Source organism: Leucopleurus acutus (genome assembly GCF_964270905.1).
Source record: "Leucopleurus acutus genome assembly, chromosome: X".
In the NCBI taxonomy this organism is placed as follows: Eukaryota; Metazoa; Chordata; class Mammalia; order Artiodactyla; family Delphinidae; genus Leucopleurus; species Leucopleurus acutus.
In genome coordinates, this window is record NC_139148.1 from 17,547,147 (window position 1) to 17,565,480 (window position 18,334).

The 18,334-nt window shown below is 43.0% G+C and overlaps 2 protein-coding genes across 6 annotated transcripts in view; one reads left to right on the forward strand and one right to left on the reverse strand.

The window, feature by feature from the left end:
- The window catches only part of CNKSR2 (connector enhancer of kinase suppressor of Ras 2), a gene marked incomplete at both ends in the record, with an annotated part of 254,832 nt that extends 243,378 nt beyond the window's left edge, over window positions 1–11,454 (forward strand). For 4 of the 5 annotated variants that reach the window (XM_082864885.1, XM_082864887.1, XM_082864888.1 and 1 more), the window contains 2 exons: window positions 9,448–9,644; window positions 11,239–11,454. In XM_082864885.1, coding sequence (XP_082721011.1) covers window positions 9,448–9,644; window positions 11,239–11,454 — 413 coding nt within the window. The remainder of the gene's footprint in view (window positions 1–9,447; window positions 9,645–11,238) is intronic. The other variant, XM_082864886.1, reaches the window with a different exon arrangement.
- Window positions 11,455–14,791: 3,337 nt separating this feature from the next.
- On the reverse strand, window positions 14,792–16,738 carry KLHL34 (kelch like family member 34; the record flags this gene model as incomplete). Its single annotated transcript, XM_082865305.1, has 1 exon — window positions 14,792–16,738. The coding sequence occupies one exon, from the start codon at window positions 16,736–16,738 to the stop codon at window positions 14,792–14,794; it is 1,947 nt and encodes a 648-aa protein (XP_082721431.1).
- Window positions 16,739–18,334: the final 1,596 nt, after the last annotated feature.

Below are 18,334 nucleotides of genomic sequence, written 5' to 3' on the forward strand. Positions count from 1 at the left end.
ATCATATCTGACCCTCCTGGCCTGCCCATGCTGTTCATACTTGGGATTCAGAATGCACACACCAAGACATAGAGTTGATTCAACGGGCTTGAGTCTGGAAGTATCTGTATATTTGTTCTCTTTGCCTCAAAAATAAAGAGGAACTATTTAATGCTACCTAAAAGCGTAGCTTGAAAGAATTTATTCAAGCAGTTTACCATGGCCTCTTTCATTTTGCTGTATTGTCAGTAGACCTGGATATTTCCATCGGATTCCTCAGCAAAAACCTTGAAATCATTTGAGTTACATAATACAATGTTATACCGGTGACGAGACTAAAAATAAAGCCCTATGTGACTTGCCCAACGACAGTCTTCTGACTTACAAACTACTTATATGTGTAATACAAAAAAATTGGCATCACTCCAACCAGCCCTCACAATGTGACTGGCCTAAAGCAGGAGGTCTCAAACTGCAGTGGGCACAAGAATCACCTGGGTTGCTTGCTTAAAATGCAGATTCCTGAGTTCCACACCCAGAAATCCTGATTGAGTAGATTAAGTGTAGGGCCCAGGAATCTGTGTTTAACAAGCCAGCCTCTGCCCCTGAGATCTGGTAGCCAGTGGTCCTGACCACTGCTAGTTGAAGAGACACCTTGCTGAAGAGAGTTATCTTCTCTTATGTTAGTACATACAGACTAGGAAATAGCTATAGTCACTTTGAAGTAGCATTCCACCCCCCACCATCCTGCACTTTGGCAAGGCCTCAACTGAGGAGGTGTTTCCAGTCTCTTGAAGTAGAATTTACCAATCCAATAGTGTCTTTAAATGTAACTAAATGTGACTTAGTTACCAAGGCTCTAGTTCAGGTTTAGTATGGGTTAAGTGCACTAGAAATTAAACCATTCAGGTGACATTGTTTCTGAGGGGGAAATGTTTGAATTGCATAGATAAATTAGAAACAGCTTAAATTTAGGAATGACCTTGTGCCCAGCATTAGATTGCCTCTGATTTTGCAGTTTGAAGTTCCATAACCTTACGAAACAAAGTAGTAGAATCCAGAGCTAGCGTTCCAGTATTATAATTTTCTAAAAAATGAGATGTTATCTTTTGTTTCATTTGACCTACCTATGAAGATTGCTTAGTTCCCAGCCCCTTTTCTGCAAAAGAAGGTTATGATATAAACAAAAATAAGTTCTGATTTCTGGACCAAGCTGCATCCTATTTTCTAAATACTGTGCTATGGGCAGCACACTCCCTTCCCATTTTCTGAGGGAGCTAGTAATGAACAACATGCTGTCTCTGTTCCCTCTCCCATTTTGTTCCTTCTTCTGGATATAACTCAAAAGGTACTACAGGATGTAGCAGATAAAGATCTGCCCTAGGCTAGAAAGTACAGATATCACTGATTTGTGCCTGGTGACAATATTTGCCTTCCTCAAAATCCAAACTAAAATGAACTTAAAAGAGACTAGTTTATTTCAGCCCAATTGTTCTTAGTGTCCCAGGTCATTCAGAAATTTTATTCTCCTCTAGTTTCTTAATTCCTTGGAATGTGGCTTGTGCACAGGTGTCAAGTCACCCTTTCATCACGTTGACCCTGTGAAGCTTTTCACTTCTCTTCACTTTGTGTTGGTCAGCATTCGGCCACTTCCTTGGAGCCACACCAGCTGGGCTTTTATATCTCACCAGTTTGCACCTGGTAGCGTGTGAATCAGCGTAGTTAGATAGAAGGTAGACCAGAAAACTTCTCCTCATACTTCTTGATTGGATGAATTTGAGGAAAGATCTTGTATAGAACAACAGTTTAATTTTCTTGAAAGTCTGATCATTTTACATGTGTGTGGAGAATACTGTTAACATAAACTTTTCTGATTAAAATTATAGATATGCATATACAGGTATAGAGGCAGGAAAAGATGTATCTGCACTGTGTATTATTTTGTATACATAAGATTGGCGTTTCCAGATAACCAAGCTTAAAACAAAAAGTGTCCCATTTTTGGCCAAGTAGACTTGCATGCCAACAGAAAGACATTATGGTATTAAAACCATATGCAATTCTAGCCATATTTTTCTCTTTTCTCTTCATGGGTATTGCATGATGGTATTTCTAATACAAATACTAATATGCTTTGGAAATAATGGCACTCGCAGGTCTTTCATCATATTGTATCACTGCTTTATCATATTAGGCTAATACACTGCGAGAGTTGGTAGAACCTCTCCATGCCAAATCGGATCCACTTCTGTTGGCACTCAACCCATTGGACTCACAGATTGATAAGCTAATGTTTAGAGAATTTAGATCGGAGAGAGTCGGCACGACGCAGACTCAACATCAACCTCTTGCAAGCAACTAAAATGGCCTCGTCCTTGCTGTTTATAACAGAAAACAGACTTTTAAAAGCTTAGATCATCAAGTGTTTTGGATTGGGGGCCTCCCTAAAGGGATATTAAGAGGGGCAGGCCACTCTTAAGAAGAATGCGAGCTTTCTCCACTGGGACTAGCATAAGATCAAAGCCAATCAAGATGGAGCACAGTGACAGAAAACTGCTGTTTCTGTGGGAGAACAGAGGGGAAGGGTATTATTGACTGGGGAAGGGCTCAGTTGTGTTCTCCTGACACAGGAAAGGAGAGGGATCAGCTCCAATAACTAGAAAACCCTGGCTGTTTAATGGACTCTTCGGTGGCCTCTTTAAGGCAAAGCAGAGAAAGCAAATTCTGTGTATTAAGTGTATTTTGCATTTTTAAAACTTGACGTGCTGTATTGTACTAAATTAAGTGTAATCTATTAAGGCAAGGTATACACAACCTGCTCTGAAACTTACTATGTTTATTCTATTATAAAGTGTATTCAGGTGCAACACAGAGACTGCTTTCGGTGACACTAATGAAGAAAATTCCACATGCCAGGCTTTATTAGATTCCTCAGCTAAAATCCTAACTTTCTCCTTATTTCTTGGCACTTGTATACAAATGGTGTTGCCTCATAGGACAGGCATGAGCTATTCTTTTCTGTAAAATTTTCCAAATCTATAGGCTGTGGTTTTCACTTTTGAAAAAGTATTTTGTCTGGTTGTCTTTCAAACTAGCTTCAGATATTATTTAATACTATGTAACTGGGTCACTTATGGCTCAATATTGCTTATTTTTCTTCTGTAGTGGATGTGAAATTTCCTTTAGTTGGATAAGATACTCTGTAATAATTTCAATGCTAATTAATGGATATTTCATACTGTGCAATGAACAGATAATTTAACATTGTATTTGAAAATGTTTTTTTCTTCCTGTCGCCACAGTGTGTAGTATTGCATAATGTGAATACTTGTAAAAATATAAATTACGTAAAAATAAAAATATGGCCAATTGGTATCAGATCTTTTTAGATAGCTAAATAATTTGCTAAGTATGCTTGATAGTAAATATCTTTCTAAAGAGAAGTAATCTATGCTTCTTTCTCACAAATGGAATTTGTGTTGTGAATAAAATCACATTGATCTGCCTTACAGTTGCCTCTGTGCTCTAACCATTTTAATGTGTTTTTTTAAGTATATATAAAAATGATGGTTCTGGTATATAGAAATGCATCAAAAAGCATTTTGTTGGCATTTAATATTAGTGGGATTGTCTTGGGTCGTCCTCCCTGTTTAAGTCATAGTAAAATTTTATGATATGAAGAATTTTAGTTTTTTCTCATTAAGGAATATGGGGACTCCACATTAATTTTTAAATATGATCATCTCTTAGCTTTGTTTTTAAACTGTCCCCTTTATGAATTCCTGCCTAAGAACCAGGTACCTTGACCTCCATGTCTCTATTAGTTAAATTTTCTAAATTCTGTGGGCAAATATAGAATCTGTCATTTATGTTTGAGATTGTCCTTCAAAGAACCTTCCCTTTGGGACAATAAGTCAATGCCAAGGACACCAAGATTTTGCCAGCTGAACTATTTGTCATAAAAACTACCATAATACCCTGAAAATGCAATCACGGTCATATATTTGTGGCATTAAACAACATAATTTGGCAGAAATTACATGCTTAGAGAATGAAGTGTAGAATAAGCTTCAGCTCTGTCTCTTTTGTTAACTAGTTATGGAAGTAAGCTTTACTGTTGTGCAGAAGGAATTGACAGACACTGGTATGGGCTGTACTTAATTTTGGTGAAGCACAAGGTCATTCGTACAGGGATGGGTTTCACATGTTCTTCTGTAAAAATACACTTAGCAATATTGGTGGACTCACTCAAGCTGTCCTTTCAAAAGAAGGGTTTTTTCCTCAGTTTTTTTCATCAGAGAAATTATTGTTATTTTGCCTAAAAGGAAATAAACCAATTACTTCTAATTATGAAAAGGGTAGTTGATTACAGAGTGACACGTAAAAGCCAGGTTTTAAAATCTTATGCTTTTTTTCTGGTATAACAAACTGCCCTCCCCCAGTTTTACAATGCAAGGCATAGCTAGTTGACATATAAAAACATGAATTAAAGAGAGTGAATCTTTCATTATAAAACAATTCAAATTACAGTGTAAACTCCTGAATACATAATCATCTTCAGCATAAAACTTACAAACATTAAACCTATCTACATTAAACCCATTAAAACTTTGTCACCTTACATATAAACAAGTTGTTCATTATGGCACACTGGTAAATTAGTATTCACAGAAAATAGTCCCATGTCTCAACGCAAATGTTAATTGCCTTTCATGGCGAGAACAGTGCTCCACATACGTGATGCCATTCGCCTGGAAGCCTTGGAGCACTCTGTGGCCGTACAAGACCGAATGCCTCTCACACTTGACTGGTGACTAATGCTACTATGTTCAGCCTTCTCTCCACTTGTGACTTAGCCTTTCCCAACCTTCTGTGCTCATTACCCAGCTGTGTTGTGGAAGGAACAACTGTTTCCACGAGGACATCATTGTCCAATTTTAAAAGAGCACAGTTCCCTTCCAAAACATGTACCAGAACTGATTATTCACTGTTGGCTTGAGTCTTCAAGAGCCCAGTTGGTATACTCGTTTTGTTTTGTTTTGTTTTCATTTTTTCTCTCCTTCCACATTATCATTGCAGAGGCAGGGAAACAGCAAGGACACCAGAATGACATTTTAGGTCGCCACGTTTGTATTCTGTTCTCCTTAATTTTCACCGAAGAAACATGAACAAAATAACACGAGACTAGCGTACAAATTACACAGTCACCAGATAGGAAGCCCTCTTTGGAGTACTTAGTGTCTAAAGTAGAGAAAACCATCACTCAGTTTAAACGTTGGGTGCATGAGACACCATGCCAGGTAGAAGATTGGGAAATGCAAAGGAGAGCGAGGCATATACGCTCAGGGAAAGTCACAGTCTAAGTCTCTGAAGGAGGGTACACATGGGGTGAGGTACAGGAAGAAAAAAAATTGGGATTTCTCCTCAGGTTTCATATCTCATTTTCTCGAATTTCTTTTCTGTGTCTATCTTATAATAGGCATATCTATTAATATAGGGTAATACATATATATGTTATCAACAGAAGTGTTTTAACTGGTGAGGGTGTACAGTCAAAAAAGTTTAATAACCACTGGGCATGAATGTAAGGAAATACATCAACCAAACACCTCGTAGTATTTGAAGAAATGCATTATCATCTGCTAATAAGCCATTTGCAAGAAAGTTCCAACCAACTGTTATTTTGCATTGGCTAATCTTTTCTTTGAGCTTTTCTTTATCACTACGTGGAGGTCATATGCAACCTGAAAGAACCAGACAACGAACTGTGGTGATGCTCAGCGTATTTCTAGCCTCACAATGTTTCGTGGTGTAGCTAGAGTATAAATGAAACAAGAAAGAGGATCTTCTTCCAGCCCTGCCACTTATGACACAGCCAGAAATGACCCTCCCTTGGCTGAGAGTACAAGTTATCAATAACTTCACTGTGATCCTCAAATCTATCAATGAAATTTTATATAGGAAAGAGAACCTCATATGTTCTCTTCGCTTTAATAAAATTGGAATAGAAAAGCGTGTCGTCTTACGCACGACTAATTTACATGTTGTAAATGTAAATATAATTTGAGAGGGAACTTACTCCTTCATAGGCCCAGAATTCCTTAATAAGTTAGATACAAATTAAAATTTCATTGTAGCAGTGATACACTTCCTCATTAGGAATCTCAGAAGGCTCCTCTATATGTCCTGTGGTTCGCATGTGGTCTTCTACACTTTGCTAACTTGCAGAAAACATTCATTCAAATTACAAACAAGCTGGGTTTGGGCCAGTGCTCCAAGGGCTGAACTGGCACGTTGAAAGAAAGTCAATCAGGAAGCAGACCTGACCGAGTGCTTGCCTCCTCTTCCAAAGCAAGCCTCTTCTAGAAGAAGAAAAGCAAGGGTTTAAAAGAGAGAGAAACCAGAAGAGAAGTGAGAAGGAGACGAAGAAGAAGAGGGCAAAAAGAGAAGATAAAGGTGCTTTCACATTTTCAGTTGCAGCGGTAGCCCCAATTGACTTAATTGGTATTCATCTGAGAAAAAAAAAATGAAGGAAACCAATTGAAAATTATAAAAGAAAATAAAGGTCTGTTTTCGTCTTGAATGTTGAGTTCTGTGTTGTTTTGACTGTTGAGCACAGTGAATCAGATTTATAATGTGACTCTGCCCCTCACTCCCCCTCCTTTGAAAAGAAAAGGACTCTTTGTCTAGTCTTAAAATGTTAAGTAACTGGTGGCATTTTGTGGTAGCCTGGCATCTCAATCCCTCATCCTTCCTCATCCCACTACTGTGTCTTGTGTTGCATATGTGTATGATGTGTAGGGGTGGGGGGAGGGGGCCTGACTTATCTCTAATATCTCTATTCCATTACTCTACTTGGAAATGTTTCTGTGTTCCGTCTCATTGTGATTCCCTGTTCAAATGTGCTGCCCAGAGATAAATCCATACTCTATTCTTCTTATAGCTGTCAAACCAGGTTCTTTGTAGAATTATGTTGTCCTTTGTTTGAACGCTTCTTCCCCCCTTAATGGCAAGAAGGAAAAAAAAACTTCCAGTTTTTAGCTATGTTTGTCACTTTTTATATTAAAGCTTTACTTACACTTCTAGAGGTAAAACTACATTGAAATTTTATTAAAAAATCAAGCAACTGGCTCAGTATTCCACAAACTTTAAGAATTGAGGAGAAAGAAAACTGGGTAAGAATGGTTTTTCAACAAAATATATACTCCCTACATGTTAGGTAATATGGAAGGAGGTTATCTTAAAATAAAAGTTTACTATGTGAAAATACTTCTGCCTCCTTTAAATCCTAAAACTATAATCTGAATCCCTTTTCTCTTTACCTTCCTTCAAGAACTGAACAACTAATAATACATTAGGCTACCTGATACCTAGACTACTGTAATTCACATCTGTTAGGCCTACCATTTCTCTCCCACCCTCTGCTCTATGAAATTACATCTGGCTTAAGATGCAGTCTTGCCTTGAGGCAGAAAGAATGGTAACTACTAAATAATTCCTCAGGATTCTTTCTTGGCCTATGATTTTATGAAATGGAGGTATGCTGTTCAAAAGTATCCTTGTTTTTACAACTCCATTTAGTTACTCTGAATGACGTTATAATTTTGTGCCTTTCTGGGTCCAAACCATTCTCGGTTAAAATTCCTTATCTCATTTCAATCTTCTTAGCCCACAAGGCAGTTCCTCCTTTTTACAGTCCTCTGTCCCCCCACCCCCTCAAAATCCTCTAGGTGTTGCAAACATTGAAGGATGAGCCAACAGAGAATTAAAACGCTGTTTAAAGGGATTTTTGTATTTTTAGATTATAGTTCTAACTTAGATATATGATTAGGAAGTTAAAATTTGTTATAGAGGAATTAGTGATTGCAGGTGCTGATAACAAAGAACTTTCTAATAGAAGGATTCGACAATCATACTTACCAATAGTTGCCAACCTCAGCAGCAGAGCCAAAAATTGAATATGAAACTTAAATGAAGTTACTTTTTCATCCTAAAGATGATCCCCTCAAGTTAAGGTACTGTGTTGGTGGGCTTTGGGGGCAGTTTTTTTTAGAATGCTGCATTTTAAGCAAGTCTCACAAATTCATTTAACACCTACTGTTAAATACACAGTTCGAATGATTCCTGACAAAATTGGCAGTCTAGAATTCTTGTTAAAAGCATGGATTCTGGAGCCAGACTGGCCAGTCGGAATTGTAGCTCTACCACTTAATAAATGTGACCTTGAGCAAGGTACTTCCCTGCTATAAAATGAAAATCAAATAGATCTAGTCCTAGTACTGCTGTGAGGATTAAATGAGATCATGAATGTTAAGCATTTACCCTACTGCCCGGCACTTACAAATGTTAACTACATTATTACCAATTAGGGCGTCTTCTTTTTTTTTAACTATGACAGAAAGCCTAAAATATTTACATGGACCATGGTGGAATGAACAACATTCCATATTTACTTCTTGGGCCAATGTAATTAGTATTCCTCAAAGAGGACTCTTAAGCTCTCTATTAAAGGAAATGTGATATAACCCTAATCCTCTCTCCCAATCCAAGCACGATCCAAGTTCATCTTTGTTTATCATTGAGAAAGATATGACATCAGTATATTCAGACAATTCAAGAATAATATGGGAGTTTTGATTTGTTCAAATAGATCTAAGATCCTTTCCTGAACCAGTCTCTAATTTTTTTTTTCTCAAAAATATTTAATTGGAGTGTTTTCTTCCCAGGTCTTTCAAATGTTAAGTAGCTTCTTTTAGTACATGCCAGATTTTTGCTTACATCTGCATATAAACATTCCCATATCTCATTCTAATTAAAGCATTATTATTGATGATAAGTTATGATCATTTACTATATTTACAATGTGGCAGGCATTACTATGGCAGTCACATGAAACCTAATAATCCTCTACGGCACACTATTAGAAGATTTTTACAATGATATATACTCCAGTGAATGCCATTCCATCTTATGAAGTCTGGAAAAATGTAAAAATCAGTTCATTCAGTATTGCTAAACCAGGAGAGCTCTGTTACTTAGCACTTCTATGCTTATCAGTATAATGATAAGGGATATTCACTAATGTTTTAAAATATTAAATTACGTGCAGGATTGTTTCTGTGTTGTGTACCTCTTGTACTCTAATTCTTTGAACTTAATGGACTCAAGATATGTACAGTGATTTGCTACTAAGAGAATATTTTGTTAATCAAAGCATCCTATTAATTGATCATTCTAAAACAATTGGCTGCCTGTAGCTAGTCTTACCCAGTATAACCAGCAACTGTGGGTTTGGTGGGGTTTGTTGTTGTTGTTTTTTTTTTTTAATGTAAGAGAGTGTTTTCCCAATCATTCATTATCCTGTTTTTCAGATATATTTTTTAGTAGATTTTTGGAGTGTCAAATAACTGTTTATTACACTGAATTTATTTCTCTCTCTCTTATTATTTTTTTTCTTGGACATTGCAGGTGAAAGTAGGGAAGAAAAGTTAGGAGACTCTTTGCAAGATTTATATAGGGCATTGGAGCAAGCCAGTCTGTCACCACTGGGAGAACATCGCATTTCAACCAAGATGGAATACAAGCTATCATTTATAAAGAGATGTAATGATCCTGTGATGAATGAAAAACTACACAGGCTAAGAATTCTCAAAAGCACTTTAAAGGTAAGATATGAAATGGAAGGAGAAATTCCTTTTAAGAGATTCATTCCTGAACTCAAAGTGGATTATCAGATACTCCAGGGGACAAAATACAAAATAGCGGGGGGTGGGGGGAGCGGAGGATAAACATACCGAATGCGAAGCCGAAGCCGAGCTGTTTCTTTAGCGTAATAAGTGTATTTGGCCAAAAGGAAATAATGTTAACTTTTTATTAACATCTCAAAGCACTGACTAAGTGTTATATGAGTTAGTTCTAGGAGAAAACAGGACATAATTAATTTTTTTTCCAAAAATGCAGGGCTGGTGTTATTCCTCAGTCTTTTGTTTTCCTAAGATAAATATGCCATGGCGTGAAACTAATATAGTTACTAAAAGAACACAGCATGCATGCAGAATGCAATAGTGGGTGCTAAAATTGTTTGAGATATTTTGTGAATATCTCCTGCAGCACATTTGGAGTGATTCATGTTCCATGTAGAAATTTTATAATTGTTCTGTATACACCATCAGTTCCCAACTGACATGTTACTTTCTTATTATACATTTCCATAAGCGTTTACATAGTCTCCAGTCTTCTTCTGCCACCGCCAGATTGAGGAGGAAGTGGTGAGGAAAGGGAAACAGAGGCAGGAAGTTGAAGAAGGAGCCAGAAGAGTCAGCCCCCTCACTCTGTGTGTATCAGGGGAGAGGGCCTGCCATACACACTCTCCCTAAGCAGACCCTGCACCCTGGAAAACTCAAAAACAGAAAAGAAATGTCATACAGAGTTTGTGACGCAGTAATTTCAGGAAACAAAAGGTCAAAGAGCTCCTTTGGGAAATATTGCAGATCTGTAGTATGCTGCTGAGGTTTTGTGAATTTTGAAACAGAGGTGAATACCAAAGAGATAAACAAAATAGGAAATGCATGATTTGAAAACATTTCTGGTAGCAGGCAGCCAAGTTTTCAGTCAATTAGCTTTCAGTTGGTATTCATGCGAATACTATTGCAAATCCGTGGGATAATTTAATGGCCTATTGGTAACTAAGACCAGAATTTTTAAAAGAGCTATAGTATTCATAAGAATAATTCCGGTGCCCAATTCTAGTCCAAAGATATCCTAACCCTCCCTCCTCCCAGAGCCACACACCCCACCCCCATTCAGGTCCAAACCACCAAGGGACCATCTAGCAGAAGGAAAAAGGACAGTGCAAAAGTAACTCAAGACATAGAATGTGGTAAGTCCACTCAACAGCAGTGATCAAGTGTTACGGGGACTAATCTAAATGAAGGAGAAAACATTTTTTCCAGTTGTCGAAGGAAGGGTTCAAGAAATGAGAGGCATATGAACTGGATGTTAAAGAATGAGGAAGGTTTCCGTAGGCAGAGATGGGAAACAGGACAGGCCAGAAGAAAAAATAAACCGTGCAGAGTGGGCAGTACGAGGCATGCCTGCGTGTAGGAAAAAGTGCACTAGTATTTGAGTCTAAATAGCTGAGTTTGAGTATACCAGAGTTGTTTCTTGTGGGCCTCTTAATAGTTTGCCTATTAACTTCTTATTTTAAATTTGAAGAACAGTCTGTCCCTATTGTAACTGTTGAATCCTTTTGCTTTTCAGGCCAGAGAAGGCGAAGTAGCCATTATTGATAAAGTCCTAGACAATCCAGACTTGACATCAAAAGAATTCCAACAATGGAAGCAGATGTACCTCGATCTTTTCTTGGATATCTGTCAAAACACCACCTCAAATGACCCATTAAATATTTCTTCTGAAGTAGATGTAATCACTTCCTCCCTAACACACACTCATTCATACATTGAAACGCATGTGTAAGTGTATTCTGCCCTCTGGCCATGTGGTACCTTCTGGTACTTTGAACAAGTATATAAGGTAGTTTTTATATCAACGTGTGGGACACGTGACAAGCTATACTTCAATGTTACCAAAACTATATGAAACAAACCCTATATGGTCATAATACCACTGTCTTTAATGAGCATTTGTATATTTTATATGCAGTTAGTGCTCAGCTTATGTTTACCATGTGCAAAATCAGCTGTCTTCAATGACTTAAAGTTAACTTTTGCAAACAACTCTGAAGACAGGTGGTCTTCAAGTAGAAAAAACAAAAAGGCGGTTTTCTATCTAAGGTCATCTTTTCTCCCTTTAAGTTAATTTTATATAAACAAGACTTCAAAACTAAATCACATTTTTTCAGGTGCAGACATCCTTGTGGGTGGGAAAGAATTTAAACCTTTTTTATATTTATTAAAATGTTCTAAGAATTTTCTTAAACATTGCACAAAGTTTAATGCTGTAGTTTTATTTTTGTGAAATGTAGATGCGCATACAAGAGCTAAGCAAAACAGAAGAGCATCAACATAAGAAAAGTTCAGGTATCTAATATTCGTCTTAATAGTCTATTAACTTGTGAAAGCTGGTTAATGGAAATAGTATTCCAAATCCATGGGGACACTTAATGGTGTATCAGGGCAAAGCTTTGTAAGATGTTTTTGTAACTGAGACCAAAATTGAAGATAGAGCTGCTTTATTTTCTTGGTTTAAATCTTCCTTTATTTTTGTAGTGATGAAATGCTGATTGTGTATAGAGGACTTTGAGAGTGGATTTTTTAAAACACACTTAACTCACCCAGAAAGGCAGCTAACATATATATATGTGTATATGTATATATATGTATGTATATACATATATATATATATATATATAATTTCAGCCCAAACTCATTTTTTTAAACTCCAACTTCTAAAAAGTTACAAGGTATAAACGTAAATGAATCAACTTCCCAGTTAGGGTCAATTTTCCCCCTAGTCCATTAGTTAAACTTTATATATAATTATACTTCAGGCAGGGAAGTAAAATATGTTTACTTACAGGCTGATGTATGTTCTAATATAGAAAACAATGTTGAAAAAGAAAAATGTACCTCTCTCCTGAGGAGCAAGAGGATGATGGTCATTCAGAGATATATTACATTGAATTATACGAGAGAAACAATTTTTAGAGGTTTTTCCTAGTTTCATGATTTGTTCTATAGAGTGGATGAAGTCTATGAAAAAATCCTCTTCATGTATTTCCATTTATAAGCATCTCGTTTTTGAAAGTGATCACAGCATGATAATGACTGTGCTGCTTTTTAGTGTCTGGCTGCATAACGTATAAGTCACAATTTGCTGGTTTGGGGTTTTGTTTTTTTAGGAGGAGGAAGAGACCCTCCTTTACTATTCTATATCCTAAAATCTACTTCTAATCAGCTTTATACTGTTGCCTGTACAGCTCAGTGAATGAATGTACTTTCATCTCTAAGAGTTCAGATATCTGCCAGTGAATATTTTTGCTGTAGAGGAGAAAGTAAAAACTCCACAGCGGGGATCTTTTCCTTTGCTTTTGAAACCACCATTGAATCACTATCGTTTTGCAGACTTTGCACAACTGTACAGGAGAGTGGCCTTTCTACAGCACATTTTCAGTAATCCTATATTTAGTCAAAATGGATGAGAAATCATGTATTAATGTTTGTATGGAATTTTGGGTCCGGTGTAATATTTTTATCATTAAAAAAAAAACTATTTGTAAAAACATTTATTTACTGCATGGGTGTTGACGCACATTAAATTTGTGGGATTTTGTATATGTAAAAAAACAAAAAGCAAAAAAACAAAAACCTCTTGTCCTAAAATGAAGTGTGCTTGTTACAGGTGTTTAGACTTGTTAATGTTTACTAGACCAAATGCGTACATTTACTTAAAAATATCTGTACCTGATGGATGTGTCGTGGATACAGTGGCCAGGTTGTGCCCTGGAAACAGTGAGCAGTTGATGGAAAGACTAGCTGTGTTGCTACTAAGCGGCTTTTACTTTGGTAAAGTTGTTTTAAATGGTAAAAATTAAACTAATGAATTTTAAAAGACTCGTGGCTAGCCTAGCATGAAAGAGACCTTTTAACACTATATATCTGTACATTTTATTGCATTAGTTTCAAATCTAGGAGAGAGGCAGCACTGTAAACTGAAGTCAAATAAATTCAGCTCTTAATGAATCCTTATAAAGCACCTATTTTATTCATGCAGTCCTCATCACATTTCTTTGTGACCTAATCACACAGCCGCCACCACCCCACCCCCCCACCCCCGGTTACAGGTTTTAACTTTGTCACTCCATTGGTGGTACAAGCCAGAAGAAGCACCTGTCCAGTGTATACAAGAATCTTCTCTGAGGTCCTGCAAAATCAAGCTGGTTTCCCATTTACCTGAAAGGAACTTTAAAATTTCACCTACTCCTCTTTCGTTTCTCTGTGATTCTTTTGGGAAGGTGGGGCAGAGGGTGGGGGGGGGGGGTACCGCTAAAAATAAACTTAAAAAATATTTTTTTACAAATATTACCTACAGCATGTCTGCAGAATGAACATTTAAAGAGGATGAATGAAATAGGGTTTTGATTTGTTTTTCTTAGGTGTTCCACTAAGCCAAAGAAGCCTGATTATTATGGCTAAGGGCTGCAGAAATAAAACTTAAAACCAATGAGCTGCCAAAAGCCAGGGCAAAAGCAGACTAGGGTAAGTAAGGATGAAGTACAGGAAAACTTAACCTAGGTTATTTTCTCAAAAAAAAAATGGTGCTTTCTTAGAGATTTTTTTCCTCTCAGTTCCATATCTATATTAAACTATCAGAGCAGAACTATAACCATGATTCTGGATTATAAAATCATAGTTCTTCCTACAATGATTGCATGTGTTTATTAACCAAGGCACTTTCCCTTCACTATTTATTCAGATAAATATTTATTTATTCAGATAATGCCATCTTCTAGAACCATTTATTACAGTCTTTATAGCTAACAATTTTCTGGTCTTGTACATAATTTCTTATGGTACGTTTTTTGGCTGTTTGGCACAGAAGTAGTCACTGTTTAGCGCCTGGGAAATACTAACTACCAGAGGGAAAATAGGGTCATGTTTTATTTTCAAAGTCCATGTCTAGCCCAGCATGAGAATTTCTAGAAATCCCCAGTTCACTGAAGATGATTCATATATCCTTCTAAATTTGACCCGTCCTGTCTCCCATTCTCAGAGTAAGGGGAAATGTTCCTCTTTGGCCAAGCCTAAGGAAAAGCCCACGGGTTGCTCTGTAAGCCTGGTCAGGCGCGACTTGCTCACTGACCCATTAAGCCCAGCACTAAATCTGGCGCCTCTCCAGGCTCTCCCTCCCTCTCCTCGTCCCCACCGTCGGCCAGCTGCAGCACTGCGCACTGCAGGCCGCTCCAGGCCCAAGGCAGCGCGCAGCCAGTGTCCTCCCAGCGGTCCAGGTCGAGGTCATAACCCACCACGTTGCGGGTAGGCACCTGGCGTGAGTCCTGCCACTTCAGGCCTCCCAGCAGCAGCACCGTCTCGTCGACCACGGCCAGCCCATAGCAGAAGCGGTCGTAGGGTAGCGGCCGCAGCCGAGTCCACTGGTCGGTGCCGGGGTCGTAGCGCTCGATTTCGGAGAAGGGCTCGTAGCGCCCCAGAAAGGCGAACAGCGCGCCGCGCAGTGCGGCCATGTGGTGCCCGAAGCGGGCCGTGCCCATAGGCGCCCTCTTGCTCCATGCCTGCTCCCCGGGGCCCAGGGAGAACAAGTCCCGGAGGCTGCTCGCGCCGCCCTCGCCTCTCCCCGCCTTGCCCCCGGAGACATACACGACGCCGCAGTTCCCGACAGCCCCCGCGTGGCCGTGCAGGGCCCGCGGCAGCGCCCCGGCCGCCGTCCAGCGGTCCCAGCGCAGGTCGTACATCTCCACTGAAGCCAGCGCTTCGCCGCCCGCGCCCAGGCCCCCGACGGCCAGGAGCCCCTCACCCACGGCGCCGCACCAGAAATGGGCCCGCGCTTCCCGCATAGCGGGCACAGTTGTCCAAGCGTGGAAGCGCGGGTCATAACGGTGCACTTGGGCCGTGACCGCCCGCAGTCCGTCGGCTGTGGGGGAGGAGCCGCCGCCCGACGGGGCCTCCCCGCCGAGGACGAACAGGAAGTTGCCCGCGGCGCACACGCTGTGTCCCACTAGCGGAGCGGGCAGACGCGTGAGGCTGCGCCAGCGGTGGTTGTACCCGTCAAAGGCCACTACGTCCTGGGTAAGCTCCCACTCCTCCTCCTCCTCCACCTGCTCCTCTTCCTCCTCCTCTTCCTCGGGCTCCGCCGCGGCGCCCCTCCCCCTGGCTGCCCGCCGGGGGGCCACGACCTCCTCGGTCACCACCTCCCGCCCCCTGCACCCCCCGACCAACAAGATGCGGGTTTGGGGGCTCCGGACGCTGGTCTGCTCGCCCTGCATGAGCGGCTGGCGGGAGGGCGACGTGTGGTAGTTGAGGGCCTGGATGATGAGGCCCTTGACCCGGGAAGGCAGGGTGAGGCCGGAGCCCGAGTACACGCGCCGCAGCACGTCAGGGGGCACCAGGCCGAAGCGGACGCGCTCGAGCAGCGCGGCGCAGTGGGCCAGCCGTTCGGCCTCGGGCTCCTGCCGCAGCCAGGCCAGAGCCAGGCCCAGCAGCCGGGCCTCGGGCACGCGCGCCACGTCAGGGGCACCCAGCACGGCCCTCAGCGACGCGGGGTTGAGCTCCAGCAGCCCGGCGGGGCCCGCGCCCCGCGCCAACAGCTCCCGCAGGTGGCTCACAATGCAGCGCTCGGCCACGCCCAGCGTGTGCACCAGGCCGAAGCGCGCCGCCATGTTGGCGGCGAAGCAGCAGTTATCAGGGGCTAGCTGGCGCTCCAGGTAGCGGCCGCACAACCCCAGGGCCTCAGTGACCTGCAGGTAGCTGGCGGCCTCCAGCGTGTCCTCCACGGTGTCCATGGAGAGCGGCAGCCAGGCGGTGTAGATGAAGTCCAGCAGGCGCTGCAGGCCGGCCGCTGACGGCACATGCAGGTGGATCACGGGCGCCCGGGATTCCCGGGTGTGGCTCTTGAACAGGGCCCTGAAGTAGTCGCTGGAACACGCGAGGAGCGACCTGTGCGCCGGGAACTCGCTGCCCTCGGCCTCCAGAGTCACGTCGCACAGAAAGCCCTCGGCGCGCAGGGCCTGGTAGCCGGTGAGCAGCGCGCCGCCATGAGCTTTGCAGTAAGACAGGAAGTAACTCATGACGCCCAGGGTGGGAAGTGGCCGGGCCGGGGCTGGGGCCAGCCGGGCGCGGCCGGAGACATCCCGGGACACGGCGCCGCCAGGTCCCCCGTGCGAGCCGAAGAGCCCCTAGCAGGGGCCCATTTTTGCCTGCTCAGCTTAAATCCCAGATCTCCTTCATACAGGTCCGCAGATCTCCCAGTCCCCCTCTCAGAGCAAATCGGGTCGGGGAACGGTTTCCAGAAGCCCCTAGTAGTGGAGGGCACGGCGTTTGGAGTCTTCCGGGAGGTGCAGGGCTCGGTTTCGGCGGCAGCCGAGGCTGCCAGAGCGTTGCCCAAAGCCCTCTCCACGGCCCAGTTTAGGGAGCCCACACCTGCGCGCCAGGGGCCGCGGTGGCCGCGCACCATCACCTGGAAGGGCGGAGCTGCAGGTAGACTGACTCCAGGGGAGTGCTGGATCTCCGACGGCCCAGATGCGCAGATGTGGCCCGACTCGGGCCGTCCGGGGAGTGCGGGGCGAGGGCTCTGACCTCCCGGGGGTGGACAAGGAGGGTTCTGCGGGCACCCGCGAGGGCCGGGGACAACTAGCTACGGGGCAAGGGGGGTGAGCTTGTTCCGCGCGGAGGATCAAATCAAAGCCTAGGGGATTAGGGAGGGGGTGCTCAGGTCAGCGCGGAGGGTCGGAGGCGTGATTGGTCGCAGCACATAACATGCCGGTAGCTCACAGCGACAGGAATAGCGCGCGGCCTCGGCCTTCCCGGCGCGCCCCGCCCCACGCCCCGGCTGCTGGCTGAGAACGGAGGGCCGGGACGCGGGAGCAAGCGGCCCGGGCCTGGGACATGACTCCGGCGACCCCACAAGCCTCCGGTCACCAGCGGGTCCCGGGAACCCGGCCGGGGTGCGGGAGGCGCTCACTGGAGAGGCGCGAGTCGCGGGGATCCTGTGCCTGTTGGTGTCTGGGGAGGGGCGCCCGGCTGGTCTGGAGGAGTGTCGATCCCCCGGTGTCTCTGCGCCTGGGAAAAACGCCCCTGGCTCGCAACTTCCTGCTTTGAGGAGGCCCTAATTAATCCAGCTAGAGCGGGGATTAAGCGGCGATTTTGCGCGCTGACACCCAGGAGGCCACTGCGCTCGGAGGAGCAGCTGGCGGGAATCACGCCGGGGCGAACCGACGCTCCTCGCCAGCGGCGCTCCGGAGCACGCTCCTCACCTGGACTCACCCTTGCGAGATGCTGGGCCTACTCTGCGCCCTTCCCGAGGTCTCCCTGGCTTGTCTCACATTCCGCTTTCAGGAATTTGCTCCCACCCAGCTCCCCGACCCCGGCTGAGTTCCCCCTTCCTGTTCTTAGACCCCACCCGGCCCATCCCTTGGCAAAGTGGACACGGAGATTGTAGGTGACTTGGGTTTTCTGCCTTTGAATGACCACTTCATTTAAGAAAATAAGTCTTTCCAGTTTGTCTCCCAGGCTTTACAGGCTCTGATGTAATTACTGCCTGCTCCATTCTCAATGCCGTGACGTGATAATGGGCAGTAAGGTTGCAAAGCTCGGTAGAGGCTGGAGTTTTGAAGGGCCCATCCTCATGAAGTTATTTTTATAAGATGCACCCAGCACGGAAATGA